The 22,450-nt window shown below is 36.6% G+C and overlaps 1 protein-coding gene across 1 annotated transcript; it reads right to left on the minus strand.

Moving 5' to 3' along the window:
• Nucleotides 1-397: 397 nt before the first annotated feature.
• Nucleotides 398-21,654, minus strand: sae1 (SUMO1 activating enzyme subunit 1). Its single transcript, XM_053320880.1, has 9 exons — nucleotides 21,486-21,654; nucleotides 20,211-20,322; nucleotides 19,563-19,736; nucleotides 13,178-13,323; nucleotides 11,250-11,349; nucleotides 10,693-10,798; nucleotides 4,581-4,725; nucleotides 3,968-4,037; nucleotides 398-679 (listed from the first exon to the last, which is right to left on the minus strand). The coding sequence occupies exons 1-9, from the start codon at nucleotides 21,584-21,586 to the stop codon at nucleotides 587-589; spliced, it is 1,047 nt and encodes a 348-aa protein (XP_053176855.1). The 5' UTR covers nucleotides 21,587-21,654; the 3' UTR covers nucleotides 398-586.
• Between the last annotated feature and the right edge of the window lie 796 nt (nucleotides 21,655-22,450).

The following is a 22,450-nucleotide window of genomic DNA, read 5'->3' on the forward strand; positions in this document are numbered from 1 at the left end:
CCCCTGTTGTAATCATCAAGATTTTCATAAGTAACTTTAATTTAATTACACATTTTTTCTCAGTAACTGTAAAAGATTACAGTTACACTTATTTTGCAATCAAATTACATAACACTGTTAACTAGTTACTCCCCAACACTGCTGATAGAAGCTTTACTCAGATTAGATCATCAGGATTTTGATGTCAGAGAGAAAACCACAGTTGACGCCCAAGATTTGACTCAGGCCACATTGTTTGACTATAAATAGATATACTGTCTAAATTCATCAACTAAATCTGGCGTATAAGCATTAAAAACATAGTTGCAGGGTTAATGAATACAACCTGAGACAGAATAGTTTTTTTAATCAAATGTTTTATTACCAAATGTAAAAAATCACACGTGTGCTTGAGATAATGACAAACCGGATCAAATAACAAAAAAAAAAGAAAAATTGTAAGACTAGTGGAGAAATTACTGACATAAATAATCTGACAGAACAAACTAAAGATGAGACAATAGTTTGCTGGACTTCTGTGTGTGTGTGTGTGTGTGTGTGTGTGTGTGTCTGTGTGTCTGTGTGTAACAGCTGCAGACTGACGGGTTCAGTTTTGTCCAAAGTAGTCGACGATGCCATTGCCTTTACGAGCGTCAAAGAAGAAGAAGTTCCGGTGTGGAGGGTCTCTTTGGGAGAGCGCCTGAAAAGAAAGACAAAACAAACAGAAGCAGTGAGGTTATTAATAATATGACATCACCTTTTACATTACAGCCATTCTGCCCCTCTAACTCATCTTTATATTTAAAAAAGCAGTGACGGTGGCTTCAGGTATAACATCTCTGATAGAAACCAGCAAGTCAGTGAAGTTGTGAGGAGATGGACAGTTGGCCCTCGGTGTCCATACTGCAGAGGTTATTCAATTAGAGTACAAGCATAAAGAAGAAAAAAATATTGGGTGGTGGTGTCAAAGCTAACGAGCTAATTCCCTACTATGGTTGTGGTTTGTTAACACATGCTAGCATCCTGTTCAGAACATCAGCCGTTAAAAGCCAAAGTCACCAGTCCCCATCTACGGCGAGCCTGTTCACTTATAAAGGACTCTTCTCACCCCAGTCAACTCTATTTTCACCTTATGACTTCAAGGAGGTGGCACAGGTCAATAAAAAGACACACCAACAGACTCTTGAACAGTTTCTTTCCCAAAGCAATCCAGACTCTCAATAAACACACACAGTGACTCTACAACCTACTTTTTAAAAACTCTATTCCTACATTTGTGAAATATATGCACTCACTGCACCTGTCTTTGTTTTGTTTTATTTTATGTCGTATAGTTTTATGATGGGTCGTGATTGATTGTGTGTAATGCTGAACGTATGTATGTAGTGGTATGTTTAAATACCACAGTAACAATAAAGGGCATCTTATCTTATCTTCCTGTTAATGCCATTGTACCGAAATTGGCTGCAATTTACCTAGAAGCCACTCGCGAGGTAATCCTCAATAAACATCAGTGAATGGAGCTAAATGGTTAAAATAATGATTTACACCTACTTCTAGACAAAAAAAGCTCAAATTTTATTTCATTCTTCAATTTGTGTTTAATGGCACGATATTTTATGGCACACTAACACACTATAAGTGACAAACCAGTATGGCCAGAAAAGGCAGTTTTTAAAGGCCAATTTTACATCATATTAGACATGCAGACCCATATAATCCTCATCTGTCTCACTTCTCAGTGCTTCAGTCTAGAAAGTTGGAAGTTGAGTTTACTGGGTTTGAGTGAAATCAGACAGATTCACCCGGTGAGACATCAGTCAGCTGGGTTGCAGCAGATTTCGTAATCACCATAGAGACGGCACGGCGCGTTGGCCTTGTGCCAGTAAGTCTCCTCCTCCTCCCCTTTCTCACACTCACTCTTACCCTAACCTGAACCCCTGCTTACCTCAGCCAGGAGGTCATCCACGCACACAGCTCAGAAAGAAACAGTTTCTAATCTACTCAGCACTGTAGATGAAACTTTATTCGGGTCATTGAGTGCACTGGAGCGTGAAGACTTTGTGACTTAAATAATGATCATGTTTTTAACTGTGAGATGAATCTTTAAAAAAAGGTTACAATGATCTTAAATGCCAAAATTAACTTCCACATAAAGCTAGGGATCAAAACTTAATTTAAGGGTTTTTTAGATAACTAGAAAAATCAAAGTCACTGTATAAAAATAGGTACAGTTTGCAGGGAAACATGAGACTAGTCAGAACTGAACAATAAAAAAGAGGCGTCCACAGTTCTTGTTATGAGTGAAAATAAATTCACATGTTCAGCTTAAGCAAATACGATATGAGGCGTATGACATGGGGTTTTTTTTACCCGAATTTAAACAATAAGTCTGGAGATTAATTATATTTTTCTTATTGGCAACAAATCTTAAATGTTAGGAGCCAAACCAACAATGAAGTCATTTTACTAACAAGTATTATGTGTGTGTTCAAAGCCTGATATATGTTATTCCTAACAATGTGACTGCTGTTGTTAGTCTTTGGAGCCATCTGTAAATAAACTAACATGACTCTAACATAACTCTGCTGAAATATCACCCAGTGCAGCAGATTATGTGTTAAAAGTGTTAAACAGCATTGGAGATCTACAGCAGAGAGGAATAAGCCATATGAGGATTAAACAGAAACATGGAATATCCTTTAACTTTGGAGAGGAGATAAAAAAAAACCCCGAAACAAACACTGAACTGATCTATTTCTGACTGCTGAACTTTTATTTCTACCTCAGCTTGAACTCTTATATATATTTTTACTACTCAATTGCTACTGATTTAATTTCTAGTGAAGTTTACAACTAAAATAAATCTACTATCATCTTATTTCCCACCAAAATCTATTACTTGATTGTTAAAGATCCTGCTACAGTATTTATGTTTGACACTAACATGTCTGTTAAGTACATGAAAGGGAATATGAGCCATTGACTAATATGATTAACAGCCTCTTTTTTCACACTCATGTCTCCTCGTGTTTGTCGGGCTCCGGGCTGTACACTGTGGGAATCTACCGTACATATAAAAACAGTGTTACTGCACATCTACTGTCATATGATTCCAATTAGATCTCCCACTGAGTCCATATGTTGTTCTGTTTTTACATCGCAATATCAATGAGTTTATTATGTTGTTCGGTTGGAGGACATAATATAAATAATTTCTTCTGTTGAGAGGCTGCTGCCAGCGTGTCACACTGAGCCGCGCCATGGTCACACTGCAAAATCACTTCTGCACAGAGAAGAGTCACTGTTTTATTCTGGATGTGACCCAGGAACTGGCGGAGTGGCCACCTGTCAGCTGACTGACTCCCTAACACACCGCAGACTGCTCATCTTCATCACTTATGGTGTTGAAGGTTTAGTTTAGTTTAGTTTTATTAGGATCCCCTTTAGGCTGCTATTCTACCAAGGGTCTGCACATACATACACATTTACATACAAACACACACACAGACACACACATAAAAATACACACAATAATGAAAAAAACTAAACAAAATCAAAATACAGTAGTCTTTCAGTCGTCTATTTCTCTTATTGTCCCTAACACACACTCAGATCCAAAATGTAATAAATTCATGCTCTTTCATATCCTCAGGTACGCTCAGACGTGAAAAGGGTCTTCAATACTGTATACTTGTATAATTGTTTAATTGATCAGAAATATCACTGTATAATTAATCCAATACATTTTACAATATAACACTGTTTAGTCTATATCAGGCCTATATTATATATATATATATATATATATATATATATATATATAATATACATATATAAATAAATATATATATAATATACATATATATATAAATATATACACATGTACGTTTATGCAACAATTAACAATCAATACAAACGTACACATGATACACAACAGAATCAATAGAATGTTATGATTATATTATAATCATGATGACATGCTTACCTTGACGATTTCTTGTCCTAAAACTCCTCCCACGACGGCGCACACAGGAGACATCTCAGAGAAGCAGAAACTGAGGACAAACAGCACAAAGAAACACGGTGACTAAACAGAAAAGTGTGAAGAAACTGAGAACATTACTGGCTCCAGAGTTATTAATGGTTAAAAAAAGTCAGTCTGGAGGCTGGCTGATTTATGAGTTGAGCACATGGCTGACATTACTGTGGTGGTATAGTTGAACTGAGTGGAAGCATGAATCACTTTATCACTTCATCAGAGAGAAAAAAAAGAGTAACATACAGTACACAGTGTGCAATGTGAAACCAGTCATGCTCCTAAAAGGAGTGTTAAAGAGTCTCTATATCTCCTGGTACACATAGTCTGTTTAAGGGTTAAAGACACTTGGGTGTGAAAAATAAAACATAGCATTTTTTATTATAAGATCAAAGTATTGGTTAATAAACTACGATAACTGCCTTAATATCAAAGCTTAAGAACGCTTCCAACAGGAGAAACTGGTGCTGTGAGTGTGTGAGTGTTCCTGCATCTGAGCTCCAGTTTCCTTTCGACATTTCAACACCGTTAACGAGCCTCCGCAGGTAACGACTGTTTGTACCTGATGAAATCATCATTCAGGAGGTCGGCGCTCACTGCCAGGGTCTCGAGGACGTCGTCACGGATTTGTCTCAGGAGCTGACTGTCTTCTGGAAAGGATTGTGGGTCAGGGTCGCGGCCTTTGTCTGTGCGGAACTTCAACAGGACTGTGGAGGACATAAAAAAGAATAAGAGAGAGAGAGAGAGAGAGGGAAATCATCAGGAAACATGAGAAAAAGAAACAGCACAGGAGGGGGGAAAGAAGAAGAAGAAGGAAAAAAAAAGCAGTTGAGAAGCTGGAAACAAGTTTACACCATTTTTTCTAAAGGCAATATTTTCCATATAATCTATTGCACTATTGCCATTTATAATTTCATCACGCTTTCAAGTGACTTCCACCGTGAATTATCATCTTATGGAAAGACATCTCATCTTTGACTGCTGCTCCCCTTTGAAACAGGATAAAGATCGGTATGCAATTGCACCATCGACCATTTCATCCGATTAACGTCCTACACCCCCCCCCCCTCCTCCCCACACATCAAATTAAAGGGGGGTGCACAGACTAATACATGCAAATACACATACATACACACACACACACACACACACATATATATATATAAACAAACCTGCACATGTTAAGTGAGGAAATATTAAAGCTTCCTCTTCAGGTAACCCCCCAACCCTCCCACACCACTTTCCTGTCTCTAAGAGTCAGCTGCAGGACTGATTGAGAAATTAAAAAAGAAAAAAGAAAAAAAAAGAAGCACATGCTTTTATTCAGTCACGAGCGATATTTCAAACAGTAACTGACTCTCTCCGAGCAGACGCGCACATGAACACCTCACCCACGTTTTCCTGTTCGTCCATTAACTTTAAACCACATGAGGAAGTCAAGTCCTCCCACGGCCATTTCCACCAGCCGATGCGCACACAGACACACATACAAAAAGCAAGTGGCAATGAATCTTTTTTTTTTTGCCCTTTATCAGTGAAAAAAGTTAAAGACCGGCAACAGGAGGTCTGCACCGAGGCAGGAAATCAAGCATAATTTCATAACAGAATATATAATAATGTGCATATGGATGGAACAACGATAGTATCTCTAAACCTACACGTGTGTGCCAGCAGTTGCAGTAGTAGTAGTAGTAGTAGTAGTAGTAGAAGTAGTGACACGTAATTGTCTTTGCAGATTAAAGTGGAAGGGGGAAAATGTCTGAAATGATCCTTTACATCTAAAACTGCACTAGAAGGTCATAAACAATAGATGATATCTTTTCTACATATATGAGCTGGCAGGTGAATATCTAAAACATGCATTGCACTTATAGGAGTTGTTTTTATGTATTTTAACACACAGATTTTCTTCTATTTTACTGCTTTGCTTATATATTGTGTATATGTATACATGTTTTAAAATTTATACATCAGATAAAAAATGTTTTAATTTTTATCTCCTGCTGGTCAATTTGTCTTATCAGGCTATGTTCAGTATATTAAAAAAAAAGAAAAAGGAGATTAAATAGATAAGAGATAATGTTGATAATAAGCGAACACACACACAGACACACACAGACACACACACAGACACACACACAGACACATGGTTCAGATCAGCGACTGTTCCTAGTGAGACAGGAAGCAGTTGTAACAGAGGAAGAGAAACTTCCTCATCGGTCGCCCAAAACAACAACCGCTAGCGCCAATTATAGAAATGATAGAGTGGCAATAACACTGCACCCTGTCTCACGTTCACTAAATAAATTAGAACAAAAAAAAAAAAAAAGGCGGTGTTTTCCACTCAGAAATTAACCTGAAACACAACAGACTGAAGAAGACAGGGCGAGGCTGCAGTGGGTAGGTGTGTTTCACAGTGTATGTGGTGGTGGTGGTGGGGGGGTGTTATTAGACTAAAGACCATGACAGTTGGCACATACCTAAAATTAACCAGCTGAAATGTTCGGGACAAAAATGTAGCTGCAAATGAGAATATCAGTACCAATACTCTTAAAGTGACATATCATAAAGTACTACATTCAATATCTGATTTTTCTACTATATTTGATACCCATCGTGTGAATGGAAGCATTTAGTTGCATAAAATATCACCGCTGTTCCTTTACGAACTCTGTTATTCTTATTTTGTTCATTATCTTTCTCTGGTTTTTATTCTCATGTTGGAAATAAATAAACTCAAATTCAATAAAGTATTATCCCTACAGCGGCTGCAGTAGTGGGCCAATCACAAAAAAAAAACACTGGGAGCTTGGTGTTGTACAGTTCTGATGGCTGATGGTATGAAAGAGCCCCCCAAGGATCGAATGCAGGTGTCCTTTAAAATGGAAAAGTTCAGTTCAGTCGATACTTAAAATAATGAAAAAAAAAAAAAGGTATTAGGTACTGATACCCAGCTCCAGTGACTGGGACGCAAATTAGCTGATTAGTAAACAAGTTTTCAGACACCCACTGTCTGAAAACTGTCTGAAAAGAGCTGCTATTTGTGGCTGTCTGTCTATAACTTTTTTTTTGGTGTGTTTTTTTAAATCAATGTCTGCCAGTACGTGTGGTTCACATCTGATATGATGATGTTTTTTTTTTGCTTTTCTCTATTTTGTTTTCCACCCTGAAAAGAAGGAAACAATGAATTGAAAAGGCTCTAAATATAGCTTATATAAAATTGGTTACCTAGAGCTTTTCTTACACAAAAACCAACACTGGCAAGCAGTATGACATTAGTATCTATCTATTTTTTAGATCATTTTGGTCAATGATAACACACATCATATAATGATGATGTTGCAAGTGCCATAATGAAAATAATAGTGGGTGTACATGTACATATGTTACTCTGCTACAGTTTATGTTTGTTCACACTAAGAGATATTATGTCATAGCATCTACTGTCTATATGCAAGGTATTGAAGTGTATTGATGATCATGCACCATCAAGGATTACACTTTTAATCGTATTTAAATTCTCATTTGCTACGTGTTGCTTTTATATCCTGTCTTGGTGCATTTCATGTGTTTAATGTAAAGCACATTGAATTCCCTTGTTGTTAAAATGTGCTATAAAAGATAAATTTGCATTGCAGAGTTCTCAGTTCTTACCTCCAGAGTGTCCTTAACAAAGACAGATGACGTTTACTTGGTATCTATTTTTGTATTTATGCAGGCTGGGTGTGGAGTCGCTGCTTAAAGATCATATATTTCCACTGCCAGCTCAAAGCTACTGAGCAGTACAGCAGTGTTTCAGTTCTAGCTCCCATTAGTTAACTGTTTGAATATGGATTGATCTCTGTAGTGTAAAGCATTGTTGTAGTAAAGCACCTTTATTTTGTTAGATGCACTCTTTGCCAGAAAAATCTCCATCAGTGAGATTTCATTTGAAATTCTACATGATGTTTAAATATTATATAATCTTGGAGAAATGCATATTTGTGAGTTATGAATCCCGCAAAAGCTGAACTGGATTATCATTATTTTCTGTATTTCTGCACAGAAACTTTGCACAACCCTGAATTAACAATTTTCTGGTCATTTCCTGTTCTTACATGCTTGTTGTCATGCTGTGTAGGTGTCGGGCTGTTCTCTATTCTACGCTCAGTGCACATGATTGGCCATGGACAGCCTGTGATGGAAACTAGCACGTAATGTGTGAGAATGGCGCAGGGGTGCAGGTGACGGGAGGGACAATAACAAGTCATCAGAGAAGGTAATCAAGACACTGTAAATAACCTGAAAAACAGGAAGGTACAGCTGACATTTATCTTTAAAAAGGGACAAAAAAATCCTTTGGGTTGATGATTTGTAACTTAAAATTATTCATGTGGAACTATCAGTAGGTCATTGAATTTTACAGACTGTCAAGACTCCCACGGCCAAAGTTGCCATTTAACACTTCGCTCTTTGCCCTACGATGACATTTATAAACTTTATGGATTTTCCAGTCACGTGAACTTATAGATCATCATCACCGAAATTGGAACAAGTGATTTTTGCATGCTCACGGTATATGTTTCAGTCTCACAAGCAGGAGGATCCTACGCATTTTCAGTTTCTAATTTCTATACAATTTTTTTTTTTTTTTTTTTTTTCTTTTTAGACCTTTCAGAAATCTTTGTGATATTTGATCAGTTCTCTGTATGGACATTTTTATTTGTGTTTTTGTCTGCCTCTTCCACATACATATCACATGGCCTCAAGTGTGTTCACCACTCAAGTTAACTAATACATAAACCTGCAGTGTTGACTTTTCACATATAAATGAACATCTGTTCTATTCAAGCCCTTATCAAATGAGTTCACACAATGCTGATTAAGCCTATCACCTGCATCTCTTTGTATTTTACAATATAGCACAGTTTTTAATCTGGTTTCTTGTTTGACATTCCTGCACTGATGGGATTGATGCATGAATGCAGACTTATACCAGCCAAGCAGCTAACTCCTGATTAGTTTTCTGCTAACTTGAACGGGAAATAAAATATTTTAATGGTGCAGCTCTTCTTCTTCTCTCACTTTCCAAAAGTTAATCCAACCAAATAAATCAAATTCTGATAATTAAACATTTTGCAGGGCTTGTGTAACACTAAAAAAAGTTCATCCACCATTTTACAGTTGCAACAGTAGCGATGGAGTAGCCAACTGTGGACAGCGTTTTTATGATTACTCTCACAAAAGGGGGAGACGAGCGTGCTTTGGTAGTCTGGTGGTTATCGTGCATGCCACATATGGCGCTTTTCCACTACACAGTTTCAGCACGACTTGAGTCCACTAGGCTCGACTCGTTTTTTTTTTTTTGCGTTTCCACTAAGGATAGTACCTGGTACCTGGTACTTTTTTAGTACCTGCTCTGTTGAGGTTCCAAGCGAACCGAGCCAATACTAAATGTGATGTCAACAGACTGCCGGCTACTGATTTGTCAGAGAGTCTTCACTGGAAGAGTCATGAGCCGTCCCACACAAGAATCAAACCCTGCATTTTAAATAACGGCAACAGCGTAACAGCCATACAGCTCAATGTTCTTGCTTTGTGTGTGACAGAAAGCCACATACAGCAGCAAGTACGCCACTGCCTCCATGTCCTCCATTGTTTATGTGTTTATGTATAAAACGAAGTCACGGCAGTTTCGCGGAGCCGTGCTATGACGACCCCGCCCACGTTGAGTAGGTACCTTTTTGTAATGGAAAAGGTTGTTCCTGGAACCATACCGAGTCGAGTCGAGCCGAGTAGTGCTAGAACTGTGTAGTGGAAAAGCGCTAATAATGGCAGTGTCCCTAGTTCGACTACAGCAAGGGACCTTTGCTGTAGGTCATTGTGGCCTCTGTGCCATCTACATATTAATAAAGGAAAACATCATTTAAAAAAAACTGAAATTACTTTCAGTAAGAAATATACTGAATATATGTCACAATAAAATTCCTGCTGAAATGTTAAAGAAAAGATTTAACATTTTTAATCTTTACAACATATATTTATATTTAATGTACGTGTTGTTAATAATATCAATATAATCTCACAGCATGAAAAATAACCTGCACACTCTGTGACTTTCTCACGCTTGAGTGGACATTTAGGCGTGAAGAAATCTTTTTCAGTTCTTTTGATTTCACGGCATGAAAATATTCAAATTTTAAAAAAGATAATGCTGCTTCCACTTCGAAAATATATCACTTCTTAAAGAAGTAAACAGCTGTCAAATTTTAGCTTAAACTTTTTAAACACAGAGAAAATAAACTTTCTAGGGTTTCAGCAACTGATTATCTTCATTATCTATAAATTCTCAGTCATCTGTCATGTTTATCTAGATTTGATGTCTTTATATCTACAAATTTGTAGATTGACTATATTTTCACTTAGTTTTTTTTTATTATACGTTTTGTTGATTCCTTCATATTCCTTCATATTTTCACTTAGTTGATAAATTGTTTAAAATGCTAATAACAAAACAACTAAGCAATTATCAGAGCTCAACGTGTCTTTTCTGACAAACATTTAAAAAAAATTCTAAAGTTTTACATTTACAATGACACCAATCACAGAAAAACTACACAAACTGTCACATTACCTGCGTTACCAAGAGAAGTTTTTGTATTTTTTCAAATCATCAAAATTATATTTTTAAATACCATGAAGCAGGAAGTAGTCCACAGGTGTTCGCTTCAGGCCAGCTTTGGCCTTCTCACTTGACCAGTCAACCTCCAGAGCCTCCTTCAGGGTGCAGAAACTGGTCGTCTGTTTGGTATGAGACAAATAAACCATGTCATTTCAATAAGAAGTCAATAATAATCATCTCATACAATATCTTATCTAATAATTATCAATCTAATAATTAATTCATTAATTTCTCTACAGGAAAAATACAGTTTGATTGAGGAAACTATTAATGTAGATTTATATGGATTCATTACCAAAATAGCAGACAGCTAAGGTGAAAAGGAACATATCTATAAAATACTTTTTTATAACAGTTATTCACAAGTTAAGTAAGAACAATTAAGTAAAGTAAAGATAATTTTATTTTGAACATGTGAGGAAGAAAACAGTCAGACCTCACAAACAATCACTTTTCTGTATATTTTAGTTCTTGTAAATAAGAGATAGTCATAAAAATGGACGGCTGGTGAGATAAAAAACAAATATTTGGCTGTGACAGATGTTTTTGGGTTTTTTTCTATCCTCCCACCTTTTTCACCATGGTGGTCTCGTTGGGATCCACTTTGGCTTTCTTTGCCTCTGGACCGTCGTTGGAGTCTCCAGCTGGTTTCACTAGTTTAGGTTTCTCCCTAAAAGAAGAGACAGAAAGATATGCTCAATATCAGTTAAAAAAAAAACACACAAGGGCTAAGTAGTACATTGGAAATAATGAAAAATCATATTTGGTGCTCTGAGTTTCCACTACCATTAAATGTAAATGAATCAGTATAATTCAGTGAAAAGGAAAATCTGCTCACTGCCTAAAATAATGACAGTTCCTATTGTTAAAACCTATTCAACCAACCATCACCAATTTGCTTATAATACTATTTCTAGACGGTGTGTGCATGTACTTTTTTTGGCTTTTGATGAAGAATTGTTTATAGTTTATTTTTACTCTCTTTTCTTTCGTTTCTTTTGTCTTTTTAATATCTTTTAGTCTATTAAACTTACTCTAATTTATTTCATTTTACTTTTACTTTAACCTTTTCTCTTATTCTCCATCTACTTTACAATAATTTGAGATTTTTATTATAAATTCCTAATTTTTTAAAACATTTGTATTCCTATATTCTCTCGTGTACATTGGTTTCATTTATTTCTGTGTAATCTGTTCTTTGTTTTTGTTCCTTTTTCTTTATGTTATCTTTAGTCTACACTTGTTCTGTCTTTCAATTATCAGCTTGTCAATCAACCGTGAAGCACTATGAACTACATTAACCTTAAAGGTGCTTTATAAATAAAGTCTGATTGATTGATTGTCTAATCAAAAGGTTATGTAACGTCACAAAACACAAAAGCATGTTTGTGCCTGACTGAAAGGGGGAAAATAATCAGAGCAGAGAGTAATAACACTGCTGTGTGGAGCTCAGTGATTAAATCAGACCACATTTAGTTCATGTATGTACGATGGTAATGTACTGCAGCTTAATGTAGTCTGTTTATATTTATAATTTAAATTTTATAGATATTGTCTTAGATTTTTACGTGATATGGAATAAGTGTCTTTTCCTGCTTTTAAAGGCTGCATTATAGTAAAGATTAGCTCATCAGACTGTTCTATTATCTGCCTTTATCCACTTAGTCATTATATCAACATTACTGATGATTATTTATCAAAAATATCATTATATCATAAATATCATAAATATCATTATATCGAAGTATTTGGTTAAAAATATCATGATATTTGATTTTGCCCATATTGCCCAGCTTGACACAGTAAGTCTTTTAACAACTGTACACTGAACTGCTTTTAGTCAAGAACTCTTGGAACTGTGTAATATTTATCTTATGTTATGTTTTTTTGAGGAGTGTATTTTATAAAACAGACTATTGTCGTTTTGTCCTTTGTAAAATGCTCACTTTAATGGTGATGATTGGTCATGTGACCCACGTGTATTTATCACATCTGTGGATGCTCGTTCTGCATTTTTTGACGAGTAAACCTGAAGAAGTCAGTTCAGTGTCTGGTGGTTAATTTGGACTTTTTAGTTATACTGCATGTCTGTTAGAACAATCACTAATATAGGACTTTAAAAGGACACCAATTTGTCCCTTTACTGTCATTTCTCAGCACTCACACACACTGAAATGAAATGTATCCTCTGCATTTGACCCATCTTATACAATAGGAAACATTACACCAGCCACAGTGCAGTGTCTGTGGAGCAGCTCCAGTTCTGGCCAGTTTGTTTATCAGGGGCACTGACAGAAGAATTAACCCTTACATACAAGTCTTTGATGGTGGGAAGAAACTGAAGCACCCAGCGGAAACCGACACAAACAAGTGGAGAAGATGCAGACTCCACTCAGAAACACCCAAGATAGTCGGGGTTTACACCCAGTGCTCTCCAGCAAAGCAGTCATAACTCACAACATCTCCCACATGTGAAGGATCTGACCGTTAACACTTACTCGACGTAGCTGTACTCCTTTCCGAGGTTGCAGAACATGTAACCATAGTAACCGTAAACGTCCCCACAGAAGACCTTGATGTTGCGCTGAGAGCAGAGCTGGTCGACCCGCACCATCAGGTCTCTGGAGCAGCCAGTCAGGCACACCTGAAGGGGGGGGGAGAAAGACACAGGATCGTCAGAAAGACTAGTGGCTAGTTCGAGGGTTAAAGTTTAGTCTATTTTCACTTAGAAATGAACCATTATGTTTAACAATGTGAGGGGTCTGTCTGTCTGTCTGTCTGTCTGTCCGTCCGTCCGTCTGTTATACACATATCTCTCGAACCGTTCATCCGATTGACAGATGTCTAGCTAGGAGCACGAGTAAGTGCAGTGCCAAGTTTGACATTGTTTGGATAAGAAATGTAAAAGATATTTGCTGTTGCCGCTCTAGCTGCTGGCCACTCCCACTCTCACACAGCACACTGAGCACAGCGCAGGACCAGAGTTAGAGAGGCAGCTAACATTAGAATTACACTTCAGACCCTCAAAACAATGGGCGAAACTGAAAACACTTGGAATAGCCTGACCTTTACCTTCAAAATGAAACGAGCGATAGGCCTGAATTTAAAGACGTTTCAGAATCCCACACATGCAAATCACAACCAGCTGCAGACAACAACAAGTGGCAGACAGAACGTGAACTATTGTTGTGTAATTGTAACAATGAGCATTCAAACACATCAAACCAACAATTAGTTATAGTTCGTTATGATAACCTTTGGAAAAAAAGTGGTTTAAAAGTCACTGCTACTGATGTAAGTTTTGTTTGAAGAAACTGAATTCATGTTTTTAAAAAAGGGTAGATAAACTAAGCTTGGGCTTCAGTCTATACCTTTTTTTCGGTCAAAGAAAATAAAAGAGAATAAAAGAGAAAGAATAAATAATTAGTAAGAGAAACAGATATGGACGAAGAAAGAATGACGACATATTAATGGTTTTTGTATATATCCTATCTCTTTTTCTCTTCTTTTTGTTTTGTTTGCATGAACATCTGTATAAGAAATTATTCATAGAAAGTCTTGGGAATTTATTTTGGAAATGATCGGAAAAATAAAACTTACCTAACCTAACAATATAGTAAAAACACGCAAACACAGATTTTGCGCGGGCACTGAACTAGTAATTATAGTGCAGGATCTTAGATGCATTTTATAAAAAACGATATTTTTGGTGCTGGATATGTGTCTACTTCAGGGATTCACGCCTGCCACCCAGAGGTTACAGAAAACAACACTGTTTCTTTCTCAGCACTTACTACCCACATTGTTTGGGGCAGTTTTATAACACAAAAAAACCCAACAACCTGCATTTAACCATGCATATATAATGAAGTGTGTGTGTGTGTGTGTGTGTGTGTGTGTGTATTTTCACTGTATTGTTGTGTGTGCATTATGTTTATAACTAATTGGTTTCTTATACACATTGTAATCTATTGAATGACTAATGAAAGAAGGCTCGGTGCTATAAGCATATGCTTCACCGTTTCAGTCAAACCGCTTTATTTTTTTATTTATACTTTTGTTTTTTTGTGTTGAGTGTTTTGAGTTCATGTGACCAAAATAAAGTAAACTGAACTCAATGTGACAATCTCCACCATCCACACGCGTGTAAATGTGACAGGTTAAATATGCAGCTTGTGTAACGTAGCCTATAATTCACTGTGTTTAACCTATTGTTAAAAGAGGATCTGATCCAAGATTTTAATTCGACATCTCTGAAGCTCTTTCAGAAATTTTAAGAGGTGCATTGAGCAATTCTGTTTGACAAAGATTGAGTCATTTCTGTTTCTTCATTTTTATCTATTTATGATTGGGTTTTCTTTATATAATTATTTATTTATTTATTTTAATTGTATGTTTTTATGCATCCAATTCTTACTGTTAAATCATCTGATATTTAGTTTTTATGTAAAGCACATTGAGTTGCCCCTGTGTATGAAATATATATATAATAATATATACATGTCTTTTCTATATTAAACCATCTATTTACTGTGAAAAATTAGCAGTTTCAAAAATATTATGTATGTTTTTTAAGATTATTTTGCACAATATCATGTCATATTTTACCTAAGACATGAAAATATAAATGATTTAAATAATTATTTAAATGTATTTTATTGAAACTGAAAATTACAAGAACTTTTTGAAACCATATAAAGAAATCCTCATAACTACTTATAAAAATATTTATAACATAACAATCTTATTAAAACTATTAACGGTTCATTTAACAAGTTAGAAGTTATCCAGTGGGCCTGATTAGACCCCTTGGTGGGCTGGTTCTGGCACCACTGCCTTAACTCCTACAATTTCAGACATTGTAAGACATTTTTAGACCTTGAATATCAAAGACTCATTTTAAAGACATGTTAAGACTTTTTAAGGATCCACAGGGACCCTGTTACTAATGAGATTCTTTTTTTCTGTTCTTTTTCTGTATCTTTAATCTCTGAAGATGAAAATGTATGAAATTGAACTCCCACTGCGTGTCAGTTGGAGCAACTTTTACTCCTCTGACACCCATGCTGTTTTGTTTTCGTGCTGTTCACTCATTTCAATTCCTCTCTCATTAACATAACACTAAAACAAACTGCTTGCAGTAACAAAACTAAAAAATATATCAAATGATGCTTGTTGTCTTGCTATTTATCCCTAAGGGGGGAGAGGAAGAGAGGGTGCACAAACATATTTTCAATTACTGGAAAATGGTGGCAAAATAATAAAAATGAAATCATCAGCAACTTTAATCAGCAGCCTGCCTGACTCTTGGACCAGTAAAGCAACTGTGAACAGTGACTGGTGAGCTGCCAAACTGACTGAGACACACCTACTGTAGCAGACAGCACAAGTTCAACTCCCTCAAAGAGAGACCAAACAAGGCCCAAACCAACTCACAGTCACACAGACCTGAGCTGTTTACTGTGTAAAAAAAAAACCCAACCCCCCCAAGAAAAAAAAAAAACAGGGCGGGCTGGTGCCTGTCTGTGTCTGTAAACAACTGACCGGTGGGCAGGGTCCACCTTATCCTGCTGACCCAGTCCAGTCCAGCACACCCAAAACACCCCAGAGAGCTCACTGATAAGACTGATGCTGCATCTCTGAGTGTGAAGACAGCAGCAGACCACAGTGTTCCCAAGTACTTTGAATCATTTAAGTGTTTTTTTAGATAAAAGATGGGCAGGGCTTGTTTTTAATGTTTACAGAACATATGAGAGGCATACGAGACTCATTTTAGTCCAAGTCAAGGTCCATACAGCCCAATTTGATCTCAGCTGGGCCGGACCAGTAATACCAATAGTACTCTTGTAAATGATGTCACCATTATTTCTATTTTTATTTTTACTATTATGGTTCTTTATTCTTTTTCTTATTGATGCTCTTCTATTTTACTGTCCACTTGCTGCTGTAATAATGCAAATTTCCCCATTGTGGGACTAATCAAGTGTGTCTTCTCTTAATAACCAACATATAATACATAATATTTACATTATAACTAGAGCCTGACCGATATATTGGTTGGCTGATATTAGCCTATCACAGATATATTGGTATTGGCGTATATGGTGTCCGATATGTGCAGATACAGGCAGCATTTAATGTATATTTGATCCTATTTCCTTAATTCAATTTAAATATATATGTACATGCATTTTTGTTATATCTTTTTTTGTTATTTAGTTAGTTGCAGTTATTTATAATGATTACTTTCCCAGTGTAGTTTACTGTTTCAGTGCACTCACTGATGTCATTTTATATAATAAAGTTTATTGTGAAACTGTAACATTTCATGCTGTCATTACACATCTTTGTCACAAGTGTTTGATAACTACATTTAAGGGATCATTGCAAAAAAATGTATGTTTATGTATATATTCCAAAATATCAATATCAGAAGTTTTTTACTCCTTACTATCAGTATTGGACCCAAAAATCCAGTATCGGTCAGATCCTAATTCTAACTTTACTGTAATAAACCGTCTATTTATAAAAACAGATGAACAGTTTGAGATAGGGCTGGGCAATATATGGAAATTCTATCGATATCATGATATGAGATTGGTTATCGCCATAGATTTTGGATATCGTAATATCACAATATGTCATCAGTGTTGTATTTTCCTGGTTTGAAATGCTACATCATTTACTTTTTACCAACTTTTTCATTATATCAAGATTACTGACAATTATTTATCAAAGATTTCATAGTGTAAATATTTAGTGAAAGCATCGACAGTCATCTCTACAATATATTTGTAATATCAATATTGAGGTATTTGGTCTAAAATATTGTGATATTTGATTTTGTCCATATCGCTCAGCCCTAGTTTGAGATGTCTTAAGAAATAATGAGTGCAATTTCAACAATATTGTGTCAGATTATTTTACACAGAAGTTGCTGATTTTTGCATATTTTGTACAATGTCCAATATATGAATGGTTTAAATATAACCACAATATGTATTCATTGCTTTTTCAGATAATTGTATTCATGGTCACGGTGGGGGAAAAAACCCTCTGAAGCAGCAGAGAAACTGATTTTTATAAATTATCCAGTGGGCCAGATTAGAGCCCTTGGCTTGGCCAGTTCGTGTCTGTGGGCCGTATGTTTGACACCCCTGATCTACTACAACAAGTTACAAACCAGTTTAACAAAATCTGTCCCCATTTAATTTTCAAAATAATGTGATTAGAGCATTAAGGGGGGAATATTTTAAATCAATTAATATGAGCAAAAAAACAATGTAAAAACTGCCATATGAGCCAAATTTATTCCAAAAGTCGTTTTTGTGTGCTATTCTTTTTAGCTTGAAGTGAGAGCATTTGAAACCAGTGAAGACATAAAAAAATCTGCGTCTGACTGACAGAAAGATAAAAACAACAAGTTTTCAGATGCTTTGAAAGTGTAAGAAGCAGAAAAATGATTCTTCCTGTTCCTTCTTTTCAAGACAGTACAATAAAAAAACGCTGCAGAAGAACAAAAAGAAGAAGAAGAAGAAAAAATGAGAGTGAGTAGCAAGTCAGCTTTACTCTGCAAATAACCAGATGGACAGTGTGTACTTTTCTATTGTGTTCATCCCTCTGTAATTAGGCCTCTTATATAAAGAAAAAAAAACTGCAAACACCCTCCAACTGCTCCGCTTTAATCACCCTCCATCTTCCCGCTGAGCCACACACAGATATTTCCCTGGAAACAGATAAAAGAGACGAGTGGTCTACAGCAAAGGAAGAGAGAGAGAGACAGAGAGACAGAGAGACAGAGAGACAGAGAGAGAGAGAGAGAGAGAGAGAGAGAGAGAGAGAGAGAGAGAGAGAGAGAGACCCCCCTCCGTTTTCCCCCCATTCTTTTTAATTTTATCTCCTGCTTTTTAAATCGTCCTGCCTCATCTTCTCTTCTTCTTCTTCCTCTCCCTCATTCTCCCTCTGTCCTACTAACATCCATCTCATCACATCTTCACTTCACACCACGCTGCTAATGGCGCCCACCGTCGCACTCTCCCTCCTCCTGACCCTCACTTAGCACCCCCAGAGGGAGAGAGAGTGTGCCGACGATTCAGACAAAAAAGGAGGAGGGGGTTATTCTTCTGATGCTGTTTGATACATTCCTTCCTTCAGTGCTGATAAAAAATTAGATCCAGCCTGTTGTGGACATGAATGTTACATAAAATAATCCCTTTTTTTGCTCCATCTAAATACATCTACTATATTAATACTACTACTACTACTAATAATAATAATGATAATAATAATAATAATAATAATAATAATAATAATAATAATAATGATAATAGGATCACATAGCACAGATCAGGATATAACAAGCCCAGTCGCTGTCCATTTCAAAAAAGCCTATCACAACATGTCCACGCTCATTGAAGCCATAAAATGCCCTCATAGAGGAGATATTGACTCTATACTCCTGAGGAGAGAACTATTTTGGATCTTCACACTGGACACTCTCACACCTGGAGGTCTAAATTGACATTTTTACATTAGACCATTCCTGTGACTGTTAACTTACTGTGGTTGAGAAATAGACTGTGCTCCTCATCCACATCATCTGAGTGCAGTGTATTAGTTTGATCTAGGTGTATCTAATAAATTAGCTAGAAGACAGTTGCATTAACGCATCGGTAGACAACAAAATTAACCCAGGAATGTGAAGAGGTAGCTCATATCAGACATTGTTCACATTGTTTTAAGTGTTTCAGGAAGGATCTTTGCTTTAACGTGTCTTCTCATCCGCTTTTAGAAAAATACACACTAGACGTATTTGTTTAGCATATTTAAACACAGCTGTCTTTAAGTTATCCAGTCTTTAAAAAATCCTTAATTTCAACTCACCGCATCGAATTGCAGGAAGAAATCATCTGGTTTGTCCTCGATTTTGTCGGTGTCGGCGTGGACCTCGACCATTGGGTTGAGGTTCTGCGCTCTCTCCAGGGAGGCCTGGGCTCGATTCTGACCCTGAGCCGTCACTGGTACCAGGAACTGAGCTCGACACGAATCCTCCGACACCTGGCACACACACAGGGAATCCAAAACCGGGTTGAGGATTAGGATGTGAGGTTAGGACTTTACACTCAACTTCATATAGTCATTTTACAAATTATTATCAATCATGCAGCTACACAAGATTAAAAAGGGCAAACCCATGCATGCTATACTCTTTAAAAGAATATGAAGCTGTTATTGCAATGTCAACACAATATGATGAATGTGTCTCTTAACTGGGAATAGTGGGAAGAGATAATCATTGAAGCCTATTACTTTGTCACAGGCACCATCTAGTGGATATACCAAGTATTACAAAGACTGAGCCACCCCCATAACATCAGCTATATCCATTATTATTCAGCTCTATTAATATATCAGACAGAAGTCACGCTGAGAACTAAAAATAAAGGATGTTTGCTTTAGACTGAAGCACCTCTCTATGGGTGGGTGGGTGACTGACTGAGGGATGTGTGATAAGAAAAAGAGTGTGTGAACCTTTTCATAATCCAGCAAGGTGAGTCCTTTAACTCCAGCCAAGATTAAGTTCTTGGCCACTTCTGCCCCAAGACCACCTAAACCTGCCAGGAGCACACGGGACCCTCGCAACCTGTAAAAAACAAAAAATTCAGACTGTGTGTCATTTAAATCTGTTAAATCAATGGTCACTATTAGCTTTAGACTTAGTTATAATGTCATAACTATGCCTGCACTGCTACAGTCATTAAACTTTCAGAAAACAACTCAAAACACATCTGTTTAGATAGGCGTTGGGTAACCTTTGACATAAGGTTCTCAGTATTTCATTCTTACTTGAATTGGAATTTTTTAATTATTCATTATTTTTTGTTTCTGTTATTATATGAATGTGTCTACCTAAGTTTATAGCATCATTGTGTGTGTCTGTTTTTGTGGACTGCTGTAATATCTTTTTTTTTTATTATCTCTTGTAAAGCACTTTGTGACATTTGTCTATGAAAAGTGCTCAATAAGTACATTTCATTATTATGTTATTATTGTTATCGTAAGTAGTAGTAGTATTATTATAACGTCATCCAGAGGTGGCAAAAGTACTCACATTCTGTACTTAAGTAGAAGTACAGATACTTGGGTAAGAAAAGACTCTAGTAAAAGTAGAAGTACTGATTCAACTCCTTTACACAAGTTCACACAAGGCTCTGAAATGCACTTAAGTACAAAAGTAAAAAGATATTTATGTATGATTAGTGGTTCAGAAGTTTGTTATAGAGACTAATTGTGAGGGAATATCTATGGGAAATACTCATATTCAGAATAAGAACAGTATGTGAGGGTTAAAACAGACTTGTGAACTTGTCCTTTGTCCTGCATTTCTTCCACAAATAAAGCTAAAATGTTCCGACCATTCCATTTAATAATAAAGCAATAATTTAGCCTATAGTGACCTGCTTGCAAATTGTCCTCTAAATTAATCCAAAATCCAAAATGCATGCATCAAAATCTCAACGCAAACACTGGTGTTATGATGAATTCTGCTCCCCTGTCGATATGTTCCCATGTTATCCATGAACCCCCAACCAGTCGTCTTCCGAGGTGCTTAACCTTAACTCAAGTTTACCTTTACCCTAACCAGCTAACCATAAACATAACCTGACTCCAACCGCGGATGTGGTGTTATGAGAAACACAATTTTACAAGAGGGGAACATTATTCGAGAGGGGGGCGGACTTCGACATAACACCGGTGCTGCAGCCATTCAGCGCCACCCTTAGTTAGCCTGCCGAGCTAACTGACCTCTTCTGAGCATCGAGCCCCCACAGTCGGATCTGCCGGTCGTACTGAGCCGCTTCCTCCTCGCTGATGACCGGGTCCTCCTTCTCGATCATATCAATCATTTCAGTTCACCCCAAACACGAAAATTATGGCCTTAAACTGGTCGTTTCTGTGCAGCTTTCAGAGGTAGATGTTTCAAATGCCGCGACGGTCCCGCTAAACAGACGCAGGCTGATGACGTCAACAAAAAGAAACAATAGATACGTTTTTCTTTCATGTTTAAAGATTATTGAGGTGTTTTGTTTTTACTATTTTTAAATTTTATTTTCTCATTTTAGTTAGTCCCAGTTCTATAATGGACATTTCGTTTTCGTCTTTTTAGTTTTAAGTCTGTATTTATCTGTAATGTTTATTTTTTAAATCTATATTTCTTTAATATGACGGTTACTGTACAGTTTATACACTCATCATTAAGGCCTGTAATCTAACATAGTTTAAATTCAATATTTCTACCTTTAACAAATAGCTCAGGGGATCATCAAGTAATGTGGGCAAATTTTGCCCTGGGTATGGACTTCTACTTTTACTAAAGTGCCTACATAATCAAACACAGACAGCTAAATAAGCATTAGTGTATTTGTGTATGTTTACTATTGCAACTAAAGCCTACAGTCAATCACACAGCTGTACTGTACTGTAAATCTTTGCTATCATTGGCAAGTTCTATCCCTGGCTTGCCTAACAACCTTTACTGTGATTAAAACAGCTTATGAGGCAAGTACCCAGGCAGAGTTCCCAAAAGTTTGTTTTCGACATGCCAGTGATAATGTTTTGCATGAGACCAAGAGCACCAGTCAAATCAGGGACTCTGAAAGCCCCAAGTTTGTAAATTAGGTTCTGACAATCTGATCAACTGCCAAATTACCTGCCAACTTTGTGAATTTGCACCACTATCAAATAATATAACCTGAAATAAAAAAGACACT

Source organism: Scomber japonicus, chromosome 6 (genome assembly GCF_027409825.1).
Source record: "Scomber japonicus isolate fScoJap1 chromosome 6, fScoJap1.pri, whole genome shotgun sequence".
Taxonomy (NCBI): Eukaryota; Metazoa; Chordata; class Actinopteri; order Scombriformes; family Scombridae; genus Scomber; species Scomber japonicus.

What these genes read in the sequence shown, in the direction of transcription:
- sae1 (XM_053320880.1), bottom strand. Translation starts at nt 21,586, where the DNA reads ATGATTGATATGATCGAGAAGGAGGACCCGGTCATCAGCGAGGAGGAA. An exon ending in GGGCTCGATGCTCAGAAGAG is followed by an intron (nt 20,323 to 21,485) that starts GTCAGTTAGCTC and finishes TGTTTTTTACAG; the next exon opens with GTTGCGAGGGTCCCGTGTGC. An exon ending in TCTTCCTGCAATTCGATGCG is followed by an intron (nt 13,324 to 19,562) that starts GTGAGTTGAAAT and finishes CCCCCCCTTCAG; the next exon opens with GTGTGCCTGACTGGCTGCTC.